This window comes from Zeugodacus cucurbitae, chromosome 4 (assembly GCF_028554725.1).
Source record: "Zeugodacus cucurbitae isolate PBARC_wt_2022May chromosome 4, idZeuCucr1.2, whole genome shotgun sequence".
NCBI lineage: Eukaryota > Metazoa > Arthropoda > Insecta > Diptera > Tephritidae > Zeugodacus > Zeugodacus cucurbitae.
In genome coordinates, this window is record NC_071669.1 from 33,562,854 (window position 1) to 33,582,337 (window position 19,484).

The following is a 19,484-nucleotide window of genomic DNA, read 5'->3' on the forward strand; positions in this document are numbered from 1 at the left end:
ACTGAGGGTCGGCTTCAGCATATCATTCAACGATTGCAGAGTTAATATGGGTATATTCGGATGGAGGAGTGCCTCCAGATTAAGAATAATAATAGAATTATAGCTACCGGAAACTTATAGAAAATTCGATAAATTTTAACTTGTAATTTCCCGATTTATAGTTAATTTTTCATGTATATAATATTATGAACTTATTATATACTAACACTTCACTACATTGTTACTAAATCTTTAGTTCATACCAATTATTTTAGTCCATGTTGACTAATAATAAATGTTACCACACATGTCTACATAATTTGCAAATAAAAAAAAATATATATATATTATTATTTTATTAAAAGCGCGACCTAAGGCCGTCAATCCAGAAAGTAATTCTACGCTAGCTTAGGACACTCCGAGATATAATTTGGGGTATAATCTTATTTAAACCAAATATTAGAATGATTTATACAAAATAAATATGTTAAAAATAAACTCTAAATCGAGAAATTTTAAGTTAAGATTTATCATATTTTCAACTAAAAATGCGAATATATCGGAAACTTCCGGCGACTATAATTATACATATACAGTTGTACTTCCATAACTCGAAGTTCTATAACTTGAAGTCTCTCTAAATCGAAGTTTTTTTTGTGGTTTATGGTGACTCAAGTTAGAGACTTTATATTCTTAATCTGTAGAATCTCTTCTATCCGACCATACCCATTTTCACCCTGAAATCGTGGGATCGTTATTCCAGATTACGCGGTTATACATATTAACTACATAATTTATTTAATATTTGTAATGTATATATGTATCTATGTATAATCAATGTGTTCGCACAATTTTATTTGTGTACAAATAAACTTATGCAAGATAGAGAATTTATTATAGGCTAAGTAGTCAGCCATCTCCAAGGGAAACAAGTATTGTGTTTTGTCAAAAATGTTTACCATATCGAATCGGTTCAGCTTATAACAAGACGTATAAAGTTAAGTTATGAATTTAGGAAAAGTAGAAACAGAGTCTTATAAAGAAAAGTGTGAAGAGAAAAGTAATTTTGATAATAATTTACTTCAGCCTACAGCTGATATTAATTTACTTGTAGAAAATGCCGAAGAAGAAATACAAATTAATAAGTTTTTAGATTTCATAAAAGTTTCTTGTCACGTAAATAATGTTGTATCAATGCACACTAATCAACAAGGTCATTTGATATGTAATTCATCAGAAAATCATCACTCAGATATCCCGAAAGATGAACTGAATTTCGAAACAATGGTGGATAGAGAGATCTTTCAAGGTATTTTGGAACAGAGATTTCAGAATAAAATTATGAAGCCAAATGTTGTAGAAGGTGGTGAAATCTCTTTAAGCGAAATAGATGATAATAACCTCTCCCAAAGGCGAAGTACCGTGGGATTGGCCATTGGATCATTTTCTCGACGTAGTTTCAAGAAATTAGAAAGCGGTGTAAAAGTGAAAGAATGTGCGGAAACAAAATTATATAAAAAGTTAGATTATGTTATTAATGAAGGAATGGCTGATTCTGTTCTCTCGTTTATTTGCCCAATACCGGTACCAGCTTCTTTTCCAAATCAATTAAAACTTAAACATGGCAATAAAAAGGAATCGTTTAATTCTAAACATATACTTTTGGAGAATGCAGGTTCTGTAATAGTGAATAATAACGGAAAATGTAATGAAATTGAAAATGTTAATGACAGAAAAGGATTAAATTGTGGAACTTATTTGAACGAAGCGAAGTCAATGAGAAAGTTAAGGACTTCAGGAGATACAAAAGAGTATGCTAATCCGGTATACAAACACACATTTCACATTGTACAATATTTTTTATTTTCATAAAATTCAGACCTGAAATTGTTATCCATGTATGCGATGAGGTTAAAAATACTACCAGGGATTTTAGTTGCTCACAACGGTTATTGGTGAGTAAAATGGGATACTTTGCTGAGGTTACAGCTGGACAAAAGCTTGATGAAATGGACATTTCGGTGCATTGCGATTTACAAATATTCGATTGGTTGATAAAGTGGATGAAATTAAAAGATTTTGTTGAATCATCAGATTGTAAGAAAACCACAATTGAAGGATCAGAAGATATGCCACGATTGGATGCAAACAATGTAATTCCAATATTGGTATCTGCTGGATTTTTACAAGTAAGATCATTTCTATCAATAAAGAGTATAAACATTTGTAGTTGAGATTACACCCAAACTTTCTGTGTCCCAAAAGATCAAACCTCCTGCTTCCTGAGTAGTCATTTGCGTTTCACAGTCGATGCTTATTTTCTATAAAATTCTATTATGATATATGGCAGCACAATGAAAAACATTTGTTTACAAATACCATCTGACAAATAGAAATTATTGTTGATGAAAAATAACTTTGCGACGAATAACTTTAGTATCTGGGAAATAGATGGAAACAATAAAAGGACACCGAATTTCACCGCAAGCGCAAAAAAATTGCGAAAACTATAAATTTCTCTTGTCAAAACACTTATTTGACATATTGTGTATATATATTAATATATTCATCCAATCCCATATCAGGTATTAAAAAAATAACGATTTTGTATTTCCAAGGGTCGCATTTGAAATTTAATTGTAAAAAATTTATTGATTGATTGATTTGAAAATTGATAATGCTTATTTATATTCTCCCCTATAATAGTTTTTGCAATGTACATATGTCTTAGTTATATCATTTTGACAATAAATTTCTTTACCACAGTTAAATACAGTAATCCCCGCTTAAGATACTTAAGACACTTAACCCGTTTAAGTGCCTGGAGGTACTTACCAAACTTTTTCTCAAATACTTCGAACCAATATTTTTTCTTTTAGAATGAAAAAATCAAAATATTTGTAAGCATTCAAAGAGTACGGACGTGTTTTAATGCGCTCCGTGATTTAATTGAATTCATTAAAAACAAATAAAATTGATTAACAAAACAACTACAAGTACTGTGGAAAATCAAAAGTTAAACATAAAAAAAATACTAAAACAAAAAAGTTTATAAACAATAAAAATAAATAATAATACAATTGAAGTGAACAAAACAAACAAAGAAAAACAAACAAGTGCTCAACAACAAAACAGCAGACAACAGCAAGCAAGCAGGTACCAGCAAACGAGCGGACACCAAAGGAAAAAACAATACAAAGTGAGCATGTACCAAAAAGAAAAACACCATCTGTACAGATTGGTATTGACCGCTACGTCAATATTAAAAGGAAATCAACTCCTTTAAAGTCAGCGGTCAATTCCAAAAAATTCCAACCCGCCACGCTTAATAAAAATAAGCCTGGAACTTTAAATGGCATCAGATTTGCCATATTAAGCAATGGATCGAACGACGATGCCACGGTCGTGAATGCCAAGTCGCCGCAAATATATTTGCGAGAGTGTAGCTCAAATGTACTTGTTGCAAAACTAAGTGGAATTGTAGGTACTAACAAATTTCATATAGTGCCTTTGAAAAAAGGCAATTTAGATGAAACTAAAATACAGTCCTACACTGAGAAAAGTTTTTTGGTTATAGTGAAATGTTTGTCAAATAACAATAAAAACTAGTATTCTTATCAACTGACGAGCTCGAAAGGCCTAGTTGTTGTTGTAAAAGGCATAGAGTCTTCGGAAGCCCTTGAAGAATGCGGGTTGGGAATTAAGAATGTGGTACCTCATAAAAGAAATGGTTCGGTACAATGCACCAACTGCTAAGAGTATGGGCATACTAAGTCTTATTGCACTCTACGCAGTGTTTGTGTGGTATGTGGTGATTTACACCCTACTTCAAAATGTACTCTTAAAAAAAAGGATACCGATAAAAAATTTGGAGAATGGTATTGGTACAATCACGGATGAAAGACCCAATACTGCGAACCAAAACTCCACGTGCACTTTCAGTACTGCGACACAAAAAAACCCAGAAACTATACCCTCTGTTTTCGGTTAGTTCTACCAAAATCCCAAATGAGAATTTAATAACAAAATCATTAATTATATTACATATTTATTGAAAATACCATGCCTTTTAGTTGTTACTTATTATATTTATTATCGTACTACACTATATACATATGTATAAAGTAGGTGAAAATGAATATTTGAACAATTTTTGCTATCGGACAAAGGCTGGAGGAAGAGTGGAAAATGTCAAATACCCCGTGCGGTCTAGAAGTGAAAGCTGCGCACATTATGTGAGGACTCTTGGTTTCTTTCGGAGTTTTTATAAGATCTGTTCTTTCATTAATTTCACTAGTACTAGATTCATCTGGGTTTCTGTAAAATATAAAGTAAAATTTGAATTTTTATAAAGTTTGTAATAAAAGTTGGTAATAATTACCTTATGTTTCAGGAATTCTAAATCTAACACGGCACCGTTCAAGTCTTAACATCCATGCTCTTGCTGTAGTATTTCCATTGAACTAATTTCGGTGAATTTATGTCCTTGTAAAGCGATACAACAACGTTATGGTTCCTCAATACAAGGTGAAAATTAATCAAAAAAGTCCTCCTAATTAAACATACAAAAAGTTTTTAAATTCCTATGAGCACAAACATTCACTTAAATTTACCCTTTAATTGCTGTGTTTTAGCTGCTAATGGCACGGCCAAGTGCCGGTAAGCTCAAAGATACTGAAACTGCTTTGCCCTCTAGCTCATTGGCAAAGCCCAGTTGACATACGCCATGTCGTTCCAATTCTCGTGATTGTGTTGACCAAAAGGTTTAATTGCACGAAAAAAGTGACTTTAAACGTAATATCTGGTGTGTGAATGATTTGTGTTCCATGTAGCAGCGTTTGCGTCCATAGTTTTGGATTTGCTTGAAGCACATATTCCATCGCTTCGAAAGTTCTACGCTGCTACAATAAGTGACACCAATAAGTTTGCGTACCTTTAACGCGCCATAAGAGGTTTGAAATATCTGTGTGGAAAATTAATTAGAATTTAAGGCAAGATAATATTATTATATTCAACAATTATTTACGTATTAAATGGTTTCGCCATTGTCAACATCAATTGGCGTAGCTTCTATTGCGTGCTTCGAATTGGCAGTGCAATGAAGTATTTCTGTATCACCCTCTTCAATTCCATATTTTGGCTTTAGGAAACTTTTATTTTACGTTTTACTTATTTAAAAATGCGTACTTCAAAAATTTAAACTTTAATTAGGCTGCAGATTACTGATTTAAATAAAACACGAAAAATAATAAATCACAAGCAGCCATCATTCAGGGTGCTGTATGAGAGAAGAGTTGAGTTAAATGTTTATGCACATTTTACCCTTTGATGTGTATGTGTGTATGTAGTGGTGATATTAAAATTTCTTTGAATGTGTTGGAGTTTCAGTACCCATGACTTGCTGGGTGATTATCGAACGCTTGACTTGACTTGAAAGTCTGTTGAATTTAGAATTCTAAGTTGCGTTGATATTTGAACTGTTCTCTCTCTCTCTCTCTGTTTCTCTTTTCATTCTCTATTCCAGTGTTGCCTGAATGTTTTCGGTTAAAATTAAATATGTTAATTCATTATGTACGATATGATGGTAATTTTTGAAACAGAAACTTAACTATTGCAAATCTCTGCAAGAATTTGTGGCGATCTGCTAAAAAAAAACTATTTTGCGAATTTATGTAATAAAAATTTGATTGTAACAACAATTCTAAATTCTAAAAACACTGGTTCACAGATTTCTTGATAGTGAAGATTTTTTGTATACTAGTTTTAAAATCATCAATCTTGGTGATATTTTATTTTTTTGTCAAACAATGCCGATAGTCGAATTTACCGTTATACCTACAATATTACGTGAAATAACTATGGAAGAACTTAGTACCGACCAAAAGTATTTATACGACATAATGACTGCTATCATTACACGTATATTTTCATCTGATTTAGCTAATATGAAGCCCTTAACTATTCCAGCTGGCTAACAATAGCCAATCGAATTCTAAGATTGTATGCCACTTAAACTGACCCAGAAAAAAAGTATTAGCCACGTAGGTTATGAAAGTTTATGGAACAATGTGGTTTACAATAAAATTTAATTCCTCGTGCATTAACGGATGCAAAAATCTATGGCAAACCATTAACCTAAGTCGTTATTTGAATTCCGATATTAAAGCAATCGTTGACAAAGTAATCCAATGAAGTGCTTGGGGACAACAGATAAATAAGGGATATTGCATATCAATGAATTGTAAAAGCAGGGAATGCTCGAAAAATTCGAACGTTTAAAGTACCTGCATTAAACTTCTGACACTGACATTATTATTTGGCGAGACTTTAAAATAAGTGAGCCACCTATAACTTTAAACATGTCTGATGAAACCTTGAAAGACATTGTCAAAAACTGTTTTGGTACATGTCACACCCAAGCCGTGGAGCGATGCATCAAGTTGGTACAGAAGCATCAAGTGCACTTTTGGGGAAAATTAACGAGATAGTTTTATTAGGGCAAGGCTGCTATCGCGTCAACGAATGCCTTATTCAATACGAAAAACTGTTTGATGTGTGAATAGTATTTTAAGTAATGTAGGAGAATATTTTTCTTATTAACGTTTAAAATGTAAATTTGTTTAATTTTCGACTTACTGGGGCAGCTCACAACATTAAGCCAGCTGTTTCATATTTTGTTTGTTTGTTTTATTTATTAAAAAGCAACTTTTCATAGCTATGCCGTTAAAAAACAAGAACAATTTTTTTCTCTTTACATTATCGCTTCACCTTAATAATAATGCATTATCTGTTACTTTATTTATTTTAATCAATAAAAAATATTTGATAATGGGACAATGGCATATTTCACATAACCATAAGTGGGAACCTCACGGACCATCTGAAAAATATTAACCCAAACCTCGAACGATCATCGAAGTAGATGGCGTTGGCGTATTACATCCTGATCAAAATGGTAATCACAAAGATTGCTATGTCCAAGGCCCACAAATATGAATATCATAGCTTTGAATTATTAAAATAGTTTATTAATATTATAAACCCAAACGATTACCCTCCTCCCGCCCAACCGACGCGTGGGGCGCAGTCCGCAAACGAGCAGAATTCACCGAGTCTAGAAAGGCAAGAGAGCTCCGAGTTCTCAAACTGTTCAGCTAAAGAAAGAAACATTTCAACAGCTCAGATTAAAAATTTATAAAAAAATCTAAAATTTCTGAATATAACTTATTAAGAGAAGAATAACTTATTAAGAGAAGTTTTTTGAGGTTTAAGATTGTTTCTGATGGATTAAATGTGCTGAAAAGAGAATTAAAATCATGACATATTCGGCGGAATGGTTCGTTTAATTAAAAATTTGTTCTAGACGACATTAGCAGTAATGGTCTAAACTGCCTAGATGATCGCGATGGGATATTAAAATTAATATCAGACAAAAGGAATGAACTACAAACTAAACCAATCAGAAGTTTTACTAGGAATGTTATACCTAGCATTTCTCTGCGACTAGTGAGTATAGGTAGATTTATAAGTTTTAAACGACTAGTATACGGAAGAAGATTAAGATTGACCAATGTAAATGACGTAAAGCGAAAATTAATTTTTTTTGAACGGACTCTAGCTTATCAGAATCTGTATGGTAACCTGGATTCCATACAACAATGCAGGCCTTACCAATGTTGTAAAAAGATTTTTAGTAATATACTAAGAGCACCTTTAGCTTTTAAAACTATTGAATTTACATGTGAGTTAAAATTTAATTTATTATCCATAGTAACTCCTAAATCAACAAAGCTAAAAACTTGCTCTAAACTGAAATTATTTATTACATATGGAGAATGGTCACTCGATCTACGAGAAAAGCACATCGTTTTACATTTTTTAAGATTCAGTGGCATATCACTTTTGTGACACCAAGTAACTTAATTATTTAAATTCGATTGTAACTCAGCCTATTCGTTATAAGAAGTATATGATTTAAAAAGTTTTAAATCATCCGCATATAATAAAATTTCTGAAAACTTAATTATAATTAATTATAATTGTAAGGTATATCTTTGATGAACAACAATAACAGAATCGGGCCGAGATGACTACCTTGTGGAACGCCTAACTAATTGAATCGGATAAAATATTATTTAATAAAACTTGTTGTTTTCTAGAGTTTTTCCACATTGACGGAAAAATACCTTGTTTAAGATATTGGTTAAAAAGCTTAGTAAAGGGCAGATAGATATGTATGCATATTTTGCACATTTTTTAAGGAAGCTTGAGGGAACCATATCAGTGCCATATTTAAACGAATTTTTAAACGTAACTAAATAATTTAAGACATCTGTTTCAGAAATAATTGGGGTATTAATTACAGTACCCGGACGTAACACTTGATGATATGGCACACTCATAGGGGAGTTTGAAAAATAATTGGACTTTAAGAATCCTGAAAACATATTAGAAATAATATAATTGTCACATGACATGGTTGATTAATATTTCATCGCGGACGGAAAATTAGATATCATACGTTTGGTGTTATCGAAACCATAAAACAATTACGAATAATACTATTTTTTACTTTGATAATGTAATTTTTATAACATTTTTTGTTAAGTTCCGCAAACTGTCGACGCAATTTAGAATATTTTAAATAGTCAACAAGAGCTTCAGTATTTTATAAAGTTTAAAGCTCGAGCTTTTCTATTTTTTTAATTTACATTGCTCATTGAGCTTTTTCTTTGGGTAACAAAGCATTTCGAAACAAATCTTTCAAAAATATTAAAAATTGTTTTATTAAAATGTGATACATTTAATTCAATATTACCACTGTAATCAGGCCAAGTCAATTTAGAAAGTTCACAATTAATCTTTTTGAAGTTAGCTTTAGAACAAAAGTCCTGTTTATTGTAAACAAGTAATTTGTCTATGATATCGATATTAATTTCCAAGGCAGGGTGATAAGAGTCCTCTGGCAAAACTAAAGGATCAGACCGGACAACAGAAAATATTGAAGTATTATCAACATAGACCAAATCTAAGAATTTACGGAACTTGTTCGGAATTAAGTTAATTTGGTTAAGACCCATCTCAGACATTTCTTCCAAGAACTCATTAAAGCTTAAACGAGTGCAAACAGAAGTAATGCAATCGTCAACAGATTTCCAAGATACACACGGTAAATTGAAATCGCGTACAACAATTATGTAATCAGTATTCTTAGCAATTAAAAAAACATTATTTATTAAAGAAGCATGCTGCATATATACAGATAAGTCCGATTGAGACGGTATATAAGATAAAGTTAAGTAAATAGAACATCTATTAATGCAAATTCGTATGCACTTAAATTCAATTATGTCCACATGAGGAACTTCAACTTCTTCGGATGGAATTGAAGAATAGACAGCAGAAATGATGAATCAATAAGCATTGGAAAATTATCAGCAGATACGTAAATTTTAAAATAATTTTTTTCGTATTTGAAGTTAATTTTTCGAATGTCAGTATCATTCGTTTTTAATCTCGACGAGATTATCTCGATAGTATTACACTTTATATCTTCGGCCAATCTTGAAATGAAAATAGATTACCTTATTACGACCAAATTTTTAGCCCCAGACGAAGAATTATTAGAAGGGGAATCCTGAGTAGTTTTCCGCTAAGGATTATCAGTAGTAATTTTCGATGGATTAAATACTTTCGATGACGAAGGCTTCTTACCTTGAGGGCAAGGAAAATTCTCTTGTCAGAGATTGTGGTAGATTCTTCATCAGACGGAAGTTTATGTTTTGACGAACGTTCATCTTCTTGATCATTGAAGCATTTAAATGATTGAAACAACATTTCATAATGCCTAAATTTTTCTGTAAGGTTTTGAAGTTCTCGACCGATTTGTTTAAAATTATTGCGCGCATGTTTACAAACTTTGAATAATTCAATTTCTGTTGGTCTTCGCTTTAAGCACGACCAGCGCAGACCCTTACCATCGAGAATAGAATCCAGATTCTACCTGTCAATCCAGCACATTTAAGATGAGCAACCCCGTCACAAAGCCAACAAGAAACAAAACGATCAGATTCGCCTTTAATAGTACAATTCGGAAAATTGCAAGTCATAAGGGAAAAATTTAAATTGAATAAAAAAACTAACAAAATAGTTAATAACAAGCAATTTATTTACTTAAATTTATTAATATTATACAATACACATATACTTAAATTGTATAAAGTCCATTGAAAGTTGGAAACCCTAATATTAGGTTAGAAGCACCAAGGTTCTCATGTTCGATATATGGGGACTTGAAAACCTATGGTCCGATTTTGATTTCTATAATGGGGCTGCCACACTATAAACGTAGTATTTGTGCAAAGTTCTGCACCGATATCTTCACTAGTGCTAACTTTCTATATTGTAAAGTAAACGATTCAGATCGTCTTCAAAGTTCTGGTATATAGCAAGTAGGCGTGATTGTGAACCGATTTGGCCTATTTTCACAACATAATATTGGGTTGGTAAGGAGACTATTACAAATCAAGTTTCATGGAAATCGGTCGAGTAGTTCCTGAGATCTTGAATACCATATACAATTTATTGATGAACTGTAACTCTTTGAAAATAATGCTATGGAACGCCAATGGTCTTTCCAAAAGTACAAATGAATTGGAAATTATTCTAAACGACAGAAATATTAATGTATGTTTGTTGTCCGAAGCACATTTTACGAACCATTCATTTTTATAATTTAAAAATTATAACTTATACCACACTTCGCACCCAGAAAACTCAGCACGAAGAGGAAGCGCGGTTTTAATCAAAAGTATTATTAAACATTTCGAAGAAGTTAAGACTGAAGAAATTCAAACTACAGCAATTTCAGTAAAAGTGCACAGTCCGTCATTATACTTAATTGCTCTATATAGTCCGCCCAGGCATAATATCAAAACTGATACTTATACGAGTTTATTAAAAAATATGACGGAAGGTACATCATGGGTGGTGACTTTAATGCAAAACATTCTCATTATCGAAAATGAATTTACGTATTGAAGTTAACTCAGATTTAAGCTCTGATTAGTCTCCAGTGTCACTAACTTTATGTGAAAAACCAGTAATTCGGTCCGGCACGTGTTCTTTATCTAATAAACATACTGATTGGTATAAATTTAAGACTATACTGAATAAAGTCGATTTTAAGCTAATGCGCATATCGACAGATGTTGACTTTTTGTGATTGCGCTGATAATTGTCAAAAGGAAAACATATACATAGTTTTGTAATGTTTTTTCCTAATATTTATTGTTATTAATAAGAAATAAATGTAATTTTCATTCTCAAAGAAAAAATATAAATTCGAAGTATTTGAGAAAAAGCTTGGTAAGTACCTCGAGGCACTTAAGCGGGATTTATTTAAGTGCCTTTTCCGCTAAAGTGTCCCAAAAGTCTTGCATGTTAAGCAGGGGCACTTAAGCGGGGATTACTGTATTAACAAACAAATAAAACATGCCGCACCAATAAAATTAAACGAAATTGAATGGGCAAAATGAATGCACAAAAAGCTGCAATATTTGCAAATCATTTGAGAAACACATTTACACCTAACGATGGACTGAGCTAAACTGTGAAAATAGTTGATTGGATCCACTCGTCAGCATTTCTCCAGTTACTAGTAATGAAATTAAAAGAACTCAAGGCAAAAAAGCTCCCGGGTTTGATTTAATAACCGGAGAAATATTAAGCAATCTACCAAATAATTGTATAAAAAAAATTGTAAACATTGTAAACAGTGCATTATACTTAAGATAAGTACCATCGCTTTGAAAAGTATCTGAAGTTATTATGATACCTAAGCCGGGTAAACCACTACATGATATCACCTCTTATAGGCCAATATCGCTGCTGCCAGCTCTATCGAAAGTCTTGGAGAATGTTCTCATAAAGAGGCTCAAATCAATAATAGATCGAAAACACCTTATACCAATACATCAGTTCGGTTTTCCTGATCATCATTCAACAATTGACCAGGTACACCGAATCGTTAATTTCGTTGAAAATGCTATGGATAAAAAAATCGTTTGTTCGGCGGCCTTCTTAGACGTGTCTCAGGCTTTTGATAGAGTTTGACATTCGGGTCTACTGCTGGAATGGAAATGCATGTTACCCAAACAATATTGCGAAATAATTGCTTCCTACCTAAAAGATAGATACTTTCGCATAAAACAAGAGGATGCATACTCAAATTTACAACCGTTAGAAGCGGGTGTTTCCAAAGGAAGGTTGTTGGGGCCAATGCTTTACTTGCTTTTTACAAGTGATATCCCCACTGACTCAAGTTATGTGACAGCGACATTTGCGTATGACACAGCCCTGTTAGCAGCAGAAGAGTCAACCTCAAAATCTACTCTTCGAGTGCAAACAGCAGTTAATGCAATTACTAAATAGGCTTCCAAGTGGCGCATTCGTGATCTTGGTGTAAATTCAGAAATAAACGAAATAACCAAACTTGCAAAGACTCACGAAATGAGGCTTATACAGCATGTAAATGAAGAGGCATCCAGACTCATCGGTACTGCTGAACGAAAAAACCGACTGAAACGTAAGAGTCCTTCAGACTTGCAAGGCAACTGTAGCAGCAAATGAATTTCTCTAACATTTAGCTTTTAATTATTATTTTTAACTTATTAGAATTGAATTATGGTTAGTATTTAATCATTGTATAATAGGTACAACTGTAATTAAAAACAAAAAAAAAATGTGCTTCGCTTCGTTTTCCAGGCTTGAAAATGCTGCACATACAGCTGCTGTAATCAAATAATTTAGTAGAGCTTACACTATATTACACTATTTAATTATCATATATTCGTATCCATTATTAAGAGAAAATAGAGCTTTTATCAGCCAATAAAAATATGAATAGCAATATAAGACCATTTAAAATTGTTTAAAATACTTTCTCCATTTCAACTCCATTATTTTTATAATTTTTTAAAGATGGAGCCATTAATTTTGGAATGTTTATCTTTTTGCCATGCACGGTTATGTGATGTTGTACGATGTTCCTTAAACCTCTCCTGTTTAAATGATTCCATAATCACGCGGTTAGCTGCTATGTTTACCAATTTAGAATTGGAAATGGTGCGAGACAAAAAGGAACGTTTAGCCCCGCGTTTGTGGATAAAGTTAATTCAAAGCCTTTGTGAGCCAGAGCCAGAGGCACTGCGAGGGCACTCTTATAGTTTAGCTGGCTTGTTTCGATGTTCAAGGTGGTATTAATTTGCTAATTATATATATAATTTATAATTTTTTTTTAAGATGTGGTGAACATCTTACAAACACCATTAAAAGTTACATTCCCTGTCAACCTAACAACACACGTTTAACGCGGTGGGGTCAACTTAACAGCCTTCATGTGCGCGACAACCTGTGGAACATGAATAACTTTATTGCGCAGATATTTAAGGAACATCGGTCATGGCGTAGGGTTTATTGGAATCTTTGGGGTCATTGCCATTTTCTATATTGCTGTATATGTGAATCACATTTTCCAGTATACAAGGTATGTAAGTATATATAAATATATTAATATATTTTGAGATATGTATGTATTTGTAGATGACATGGTGTCGTTTTCATCCTCTTAGTCCAAATTATATGGAATCAGTTAATGATGATTTCATAGCCGGGCCAGTTGGTCGTTATCCTTGTTGCGGACAAAAAGCATTTCGTTTTGAAACATTTCCTGAAGCGAATGTGAGTACCTTTAAGTAAAGTATACAGAGGTAGTCAAAATTATTTACACATCGGACGTTTTTTTACAAGTTTCACAGAAAAAGCTTTTGCTTGTTGTTGTAACAAAATGCTATGTTGTTATACACCTTGATCTATTCCTGAGGGAATGAAGTCAGTTTGGCAAGAATAGCTGGAAATATGGCGGAGATATAAGAAAATGAACTACAGACTCGCAGTAGTCAAAAGTATTTAAACATATTTTTTTTCGATTAGCCTTTATCCTTGGATTTGGTTTGAGCAATAGTAGTAATTGGATTCTATTGCATTCATAACAAACTAACTCAGGCTTAAAATATACATAATATAATATAAAAATTGTAAATAAAATGCAGAAAACAAAGGATTATCGATTATAACTAGATCGGAGACTGTTACTAAGTTTAAGACTGGGGTTTCGGCTTCGGAGTTAGTTAAAATTTGTAAAATTTGATGAAATACTGTTTATAATGTTATTAAAAAAAGGACACGAAATATTGCAAAGACAATTTAAAGATAGCTGGACGGAAACTTGTGGTAACTCAAAGAGAATTCCGAAGATTAGTAGGAACTGTCATACAAAATTCCACAATTAGTCCTGCTAATATTGCAGCAGCATCGAATCAGCATATTGCACGAACAGTCAATGATACTACACTGTCCAGGACATTAAAAAAGTTAACATAAATACCTGACGTTTTGCGAAAATTGGTCAATATTTCCGAAAATAAAAAAGCGATATGCCAGTCATTTGCCTTAAATTAGATCCTGGAGCCTGTCGTCGACAGATAATGCTGAATTTTGGTTCCAGGGCTTGTTTAGTAAACGCTTTATGGATTTACCACGTGAAAACGGAGGTGATTTTTTGGGGAAGTTATCCTTAATTAAGTTCTGGAGATTTGATACTAATTTAGGGACCCTAAATCAGCCGGATATATGAGAATTCACATGACCATGCCATTATAGTGGTTAGTCGGCCTTTTCCAACTATTTACTACATTTTACAACAGGACAATGCTCCATTTCATAAAGGATAGTTACCAACAAAACTTTTAAGTGAAGTAAATCACGTTGACCTCCGCAGAGTCCCGACCTAAACTTTATTGAAAATTTGGGGTTTCGTTAAATATCAGAGGACAATTGACATAATAACCGAAAATGCCGAAATTACAGACATTTGGTCTAAATTTACAGTTAACTTAGCGCCCAATTGTGTTGAATCAATTCGGGCCATAAAATATGCTGTTATTGATCCCAAGGTCGATGTAACCAATTACGAATGTATCGATTAGTAACTTAGACTAGACATTAAAATTACAAAAATGATGAAAAGGATAATCCATTTCAAGTTGTGTGCAAATACTTTTAACTACTGCGAGTCTGTAATTCATTTGTTCTTATATCTCCGCCATATTTCTAGTTATTCGTGCCAAAATGACTTCATTCTCTCAGAAATAGATCAAGGTTTATAACAACATAGCATTTTGCTGCCCTGCGACAACAACAACAACAAGTAAAGTCTTTTTATGTGAAACTTGTAAAAAAAGTCCGATGTGTAAATAATTTTGACTACCTCTGTATATGTACATAAGTATATATTTTGACTATATATTTATAAAAATATCTTCATGTAAATAGGCATTTATAATGTTTATATGTATGGTGTATATTTAAATCAAACGGTTTCAGCAAATGAACCAGCAAGGCAATGAAATTTATTAATTATTATTATTATTAAAACAAAGAGTTAGATTATTATAAGCTGTCATCGATTGGCTAAGAGTTATAGAGAAGACATTAGAACGCATATGCTGTAATTCAAACAGACATGTATCGCAATAGTGTTGCACCATTTTCTTAGGTGGAGAAATATTTAAATCCGCGCAAAAATAAATTTTTGTACCCCATTGTTTCGAGCTGCGTCTATGCCTTACGTTTTATTTAATCAATTAAAATGTATTTCAAAGTAAAAACAACAAAAGTATATATTTGTGAATTTGGTATGTAAAAATGTAAAACAAAATTTGGCAGCACTCTGCAAGCGGCGATAGAATTTTTAATGAGGTATCCGCATACTCTCTTGCTCGAACTCAACTGAATAACTTTGTTGTTGCTTTCACATGTAAAATTTTTGACAAGCGTGCAGAGCCCAAAGATAGCTAGCAGAGATGTGGCCAAACGATTATAGCTATTATGTGCTTAAAAGAATGAATGGGGAAACATGTATGGTGTGTCAAGCGTTTGCACCGAATTTTGTAAAGTTAAAATAAAATACTTATTATTGCTTAAATTAACTATGAGTTATTTGAAGCATTATATTTTTAACAGAAAAATATTAATAGTTAAATTGTATTTTAATACTAAAAAGTAAAATAACTGTAATTGTTGAAGAGACACCAATTTATTATTTCTTCCTTCTTTTCGTTGTAAATTCTAAAAAGAGTTTTCACACAATTAACGTAAAAACTTATTTAAAACTAGCAGACCGTTCCGGCATCGGACGGATTTAACCAAACATTTCAAAAATTATAAGTGTTTACACACTTGTACATACTCTCCCATGCATATGTTTGTACCGTTTCATGCGTGTGTTCATTTTAAAAAAGTAAAATGAGGAAAATTCGAATATGAAATTATATTTTATTTGTAATGAGCTAAAACTTATTACGACCTCTAGTCTTTGATGTCCGTTGTCTTTCTCTCTGAAGTGCTGAACACAAAGACGACGACACGACGCGACGTAGCGACGGCTGATCACAAATGTCGCTTTGAAGCTAGCGTCTTGAACATTTTAAAGACGGCAGCGACATATTAAACAGCAATTTCATTGTTGCCGTACTAACATCTTTCACTTCAATAAAATTTACATATTTAGTTTAAAGGGAAATTATTTACGCAAAAAATGTAAATATTGACGATTTATTTGTTTTAAATAATCGATTGTTATTATAAATGATATATCAAAGCTATTTTACGTTTCTGCTGGCAAAATAAGATCATATTTGTTATAACTTTTAATAATTTTACATTTCACATATTAGTAGCAACTCTACAGCTGCCCATTGTCGTCGCCAAAATTAGAAATATTTCTAATTTGGCGACAACGACAAATACAAACCTGTTGTCAAAAAATCTGTGCCCATAAGAACGCGTGTATTTTAATATCTGACAGTCGCTCATCGCTTGTCGTCTTCTATGTGTTCTGCACATGATCTCTGAGCTTTCATAATTTCGACGCCCTAGTGCGAACTTGTATATTTCTAATATTTTATTCTTCAAGCCGCTGCACACGCTCCGTTCTCGACTCTCAAGCCCTACTTGGGAGGTTTTGAAATTTTGTTCAGCAAGCTGCTGCGAGCTCTCGTTACGACTCTCTGGCACGCGATTGCGATGCAAAGAGAATGACTTACACGACGATTTTCAGTTTCAGAGATTCGGAGTCTTTTTGATACCCTCACCTCGTCATTCATTGTACAGAATATCGAATTGTAAATCTGTTTACCAGCTCCATTTCCCTAGGATCGTTTGGCAAGTAAGAGTGCCATAGCTCGTGGTGCGTATTAAAGTGGCCAAGTACATATGTTCAGGTGATATCCTGTTGGGCAATGTGTAACTGGTTATATATTAAATATTTGAACGCGACATCGCATCCTAAGGAATAGCTATTCTCTGACATTGTAGAGTGGTATCCCTGCAGTCGATGTCACCATCGATGAGATGACATGGCACTGTCTCGATCGCGATGTTTATGTATAATGTTGAAACGGGTACAGCTTGGAAGATTTGAGTGACCATTTAGCTTGGTTTCTTGGCTATCAATAGGCCTTCCGAACTCATTAAATCAACTATCCCAATGAAATTACTTTGGAGTCCGTTGCTGTTAAATTGTAGTAGTATAGTTTGTATCGGTTGAACAATGAAGAACCTAGGAATGAGAGAGCTAATGTTGGTTGTTGCTGCTGCAATACCCACAGATGTAGTTGCCATACTTGGATGTTGTTTGGCGATACCGTAGCCAGGCCAAGTCTGCGACTTCATCCGAACATAAAAATTCTTTATTTAGTAGACTTGCTTTATAATATAATATTTGTTACTTTTAAGGGATGCCATTTTCGTGAGCATAGTGTACTTGCAGAGACCGATCGAGAGCGCCAGATTTTACAAATAATTCAGGTTATACCTGATGATTGCATACTTTGTGATCCACCAGGTGAAAATTGTAGGACTTCGGAAAAAATTCACCCTTGGGTTGGAGTGCCACTTACTCCGCAACAATGCCGGCAGGGATTTTTGCCTGCTATGAATGCTGGAGGTAAAACTAATTATTATATATGTTTTGAAATTTATACATGATATAGTTATTAAAGAACAAACAACAAAAACTATTTGATATATAGACCATGATGGGATTTCAATTATCGACGATTCTTGCAGTGACAGCAGTGGCAGCGAATCACCTTTCAATATACATTGCCGAAACAATAAAATTAACACAAACAAATCTGAAATTGATTTTAGCAGTGATGGTTGCGAATCAGAAAAGACATGTTCTGAAGTATTGACCACCAAAAAATTAAAAAAAAAGTAAGTAACCATGTGTATAAATTTTGTATATTCTTAAATCTTCCTGATTTAGTTTAAATTCCGGTCGTAATTGGTTTGGAGAACTATCTGCTCGAAGTAATCAAGATCATCAGAGAGAATTCGAAGAACGGGCTTTGAAAAACATTGTACTTCAAATAAATAAAAATTATGGATTAGATAAGAGCGTTCTTCCATGCGGGTCGGTTGGAGGCATTTATGTGCGTCTAGAATCCGAATGGAAGGATCAGCTAAAACATAGAACTTCTTCAAACCCTATGAGCAGTTCATCGTCGTCTACTATCGGAAAAAACAAATATAAATAACCGACTTTATCATTAATATATATTAAATATATTTTCAATACGACACGTTAAGAAATGTATATATATTACCAGGCAGATGTGTCAATTTAATTTATTAACTAACAAACTAGCAAAACATTATATACATTATTTATTTGTCATTTTTTCAAAGAATAAGACGGTATAAGTTTTATCTTTGAGATTATTTTAATTTTTGAAATATTTTTTGACTTTTTGGAGAATCCAAAATAAACAGATCTCCAAGTTGTTGGTGGAAGAAAGATATATAGTACCATTTCTAATTTGAAGAGTATAAAATCTATAATATATACAAATAAATATTAAATATATAAAATACATTGTATACTCTCGCAAATTATTTATTTATTGTTATTAAAATAACACACAATTCGGCCCATATATTTGACATAAAGTCTACTAGAATAACGAGAATCAGAATGTATAGTATCTGGGGGCTGGGATAACTCCTGAACCTGAAAATTAATGAATTTCACCACAATGAGCACTAAAAAGTGTGAAAATAAATTGATGTTCCCCTTCCTAGTGTGATCCTCTTTACTCTAAATAACATTTACTGACTTTTTAAAGAAGTAATATATCCTCTGCACTTTTAAAAGAAGAGTTGGCATGGGGGAGTCTGCCCAACCTGATATTTTGGTATATATATATATTTGGCGTAGGAACCGCTTTAAGCGATTATAGCCGAATCCACCAGAGCGCGCCACTCATTCCTCCTTTTTGCTTTTTGGCCCCAACTGGAAACACCAAGTGAAGCCAGGTCACTTTGCACTTGGTCTTTCCACCGGAGTGGAGGTCGTCCTCTTCCGCGGCTTCCTCCAGCGG

General features: G+C 33.0%; 1 protein-coding gene and 1 long non-coding RNA gene across 9 annotated transcripts; one reads left to right on the forward strand and one right to left on the reverse strand.

The window, feature by feature from the left end:
- The first annotated feature begins 883 nt into the window (after positions 1-883).
- LOC105218667 (SANT and BTB domain regulator of class switch recombination) lies at positions 884-18,765 on the forward strand. 6 transcript variants are annotated; one of them, XM_054229608.1, is made up of 10 exons: positions 884-1,039; positions 1,094-1,288; positions 1,340-1,790; positions 1,859-2,168; positions 12,961-13,232; positions 13,282-13,525; positions 13,582-13,719; positions 17,836-18,046; positions 18,132-18,318; positions 18,371-18,765. In XM_054229608.1, the coding sequence occupies exons 1-10, from the start codon at positions 985-987 to the stop codon at positions 18,639-18,641; spliced, it is 2,334 nt and encodes a 777-aa protein (XP_054085583.1). In that variant the 5' UTR covers positions 884-984; the 3' UTR covers positions 18,642-18,765. The 6 variants fall into 6 exon arrangements, with proteins under 6 accessions (XP_054085583.1, XP_011192694.2, XP_054085586.1 ...); XM_054229610.1 differs by having other exon boundaries at positions 970-1,039; positions 1,217-1,288; XM_011194392.3 differs by having other exon boundaries at positions 1,094-1,790.
- Positions 4,066-5,422, reverse strand: LOC128921585 (uncharacterized). 3 transcript variants are annotated; one of them, XR_008471024.1, is made up of 4 exons: positions 5,006-5,422; positions 4,593-4,942; positions 4,361-4,531; positions 4,066-4,296 (listed from the first exon to the last, which is right to left on the reverse strand). It is a non-coding gene; the product is annotated as an uncharacterized LOC128921585 (long non-coding RNA). The 3 variants fall into 3 exon arrangements; XR_008471023.1 differs by having other exon boundaries at positions 4,066-4,288; positions 4,593-5,416; XR_008471022.1 differs by having other exon boundaries at positions 4,593-5,414.
- Positions 18,766-19,484: the final 719 nt, after the last annotated feature.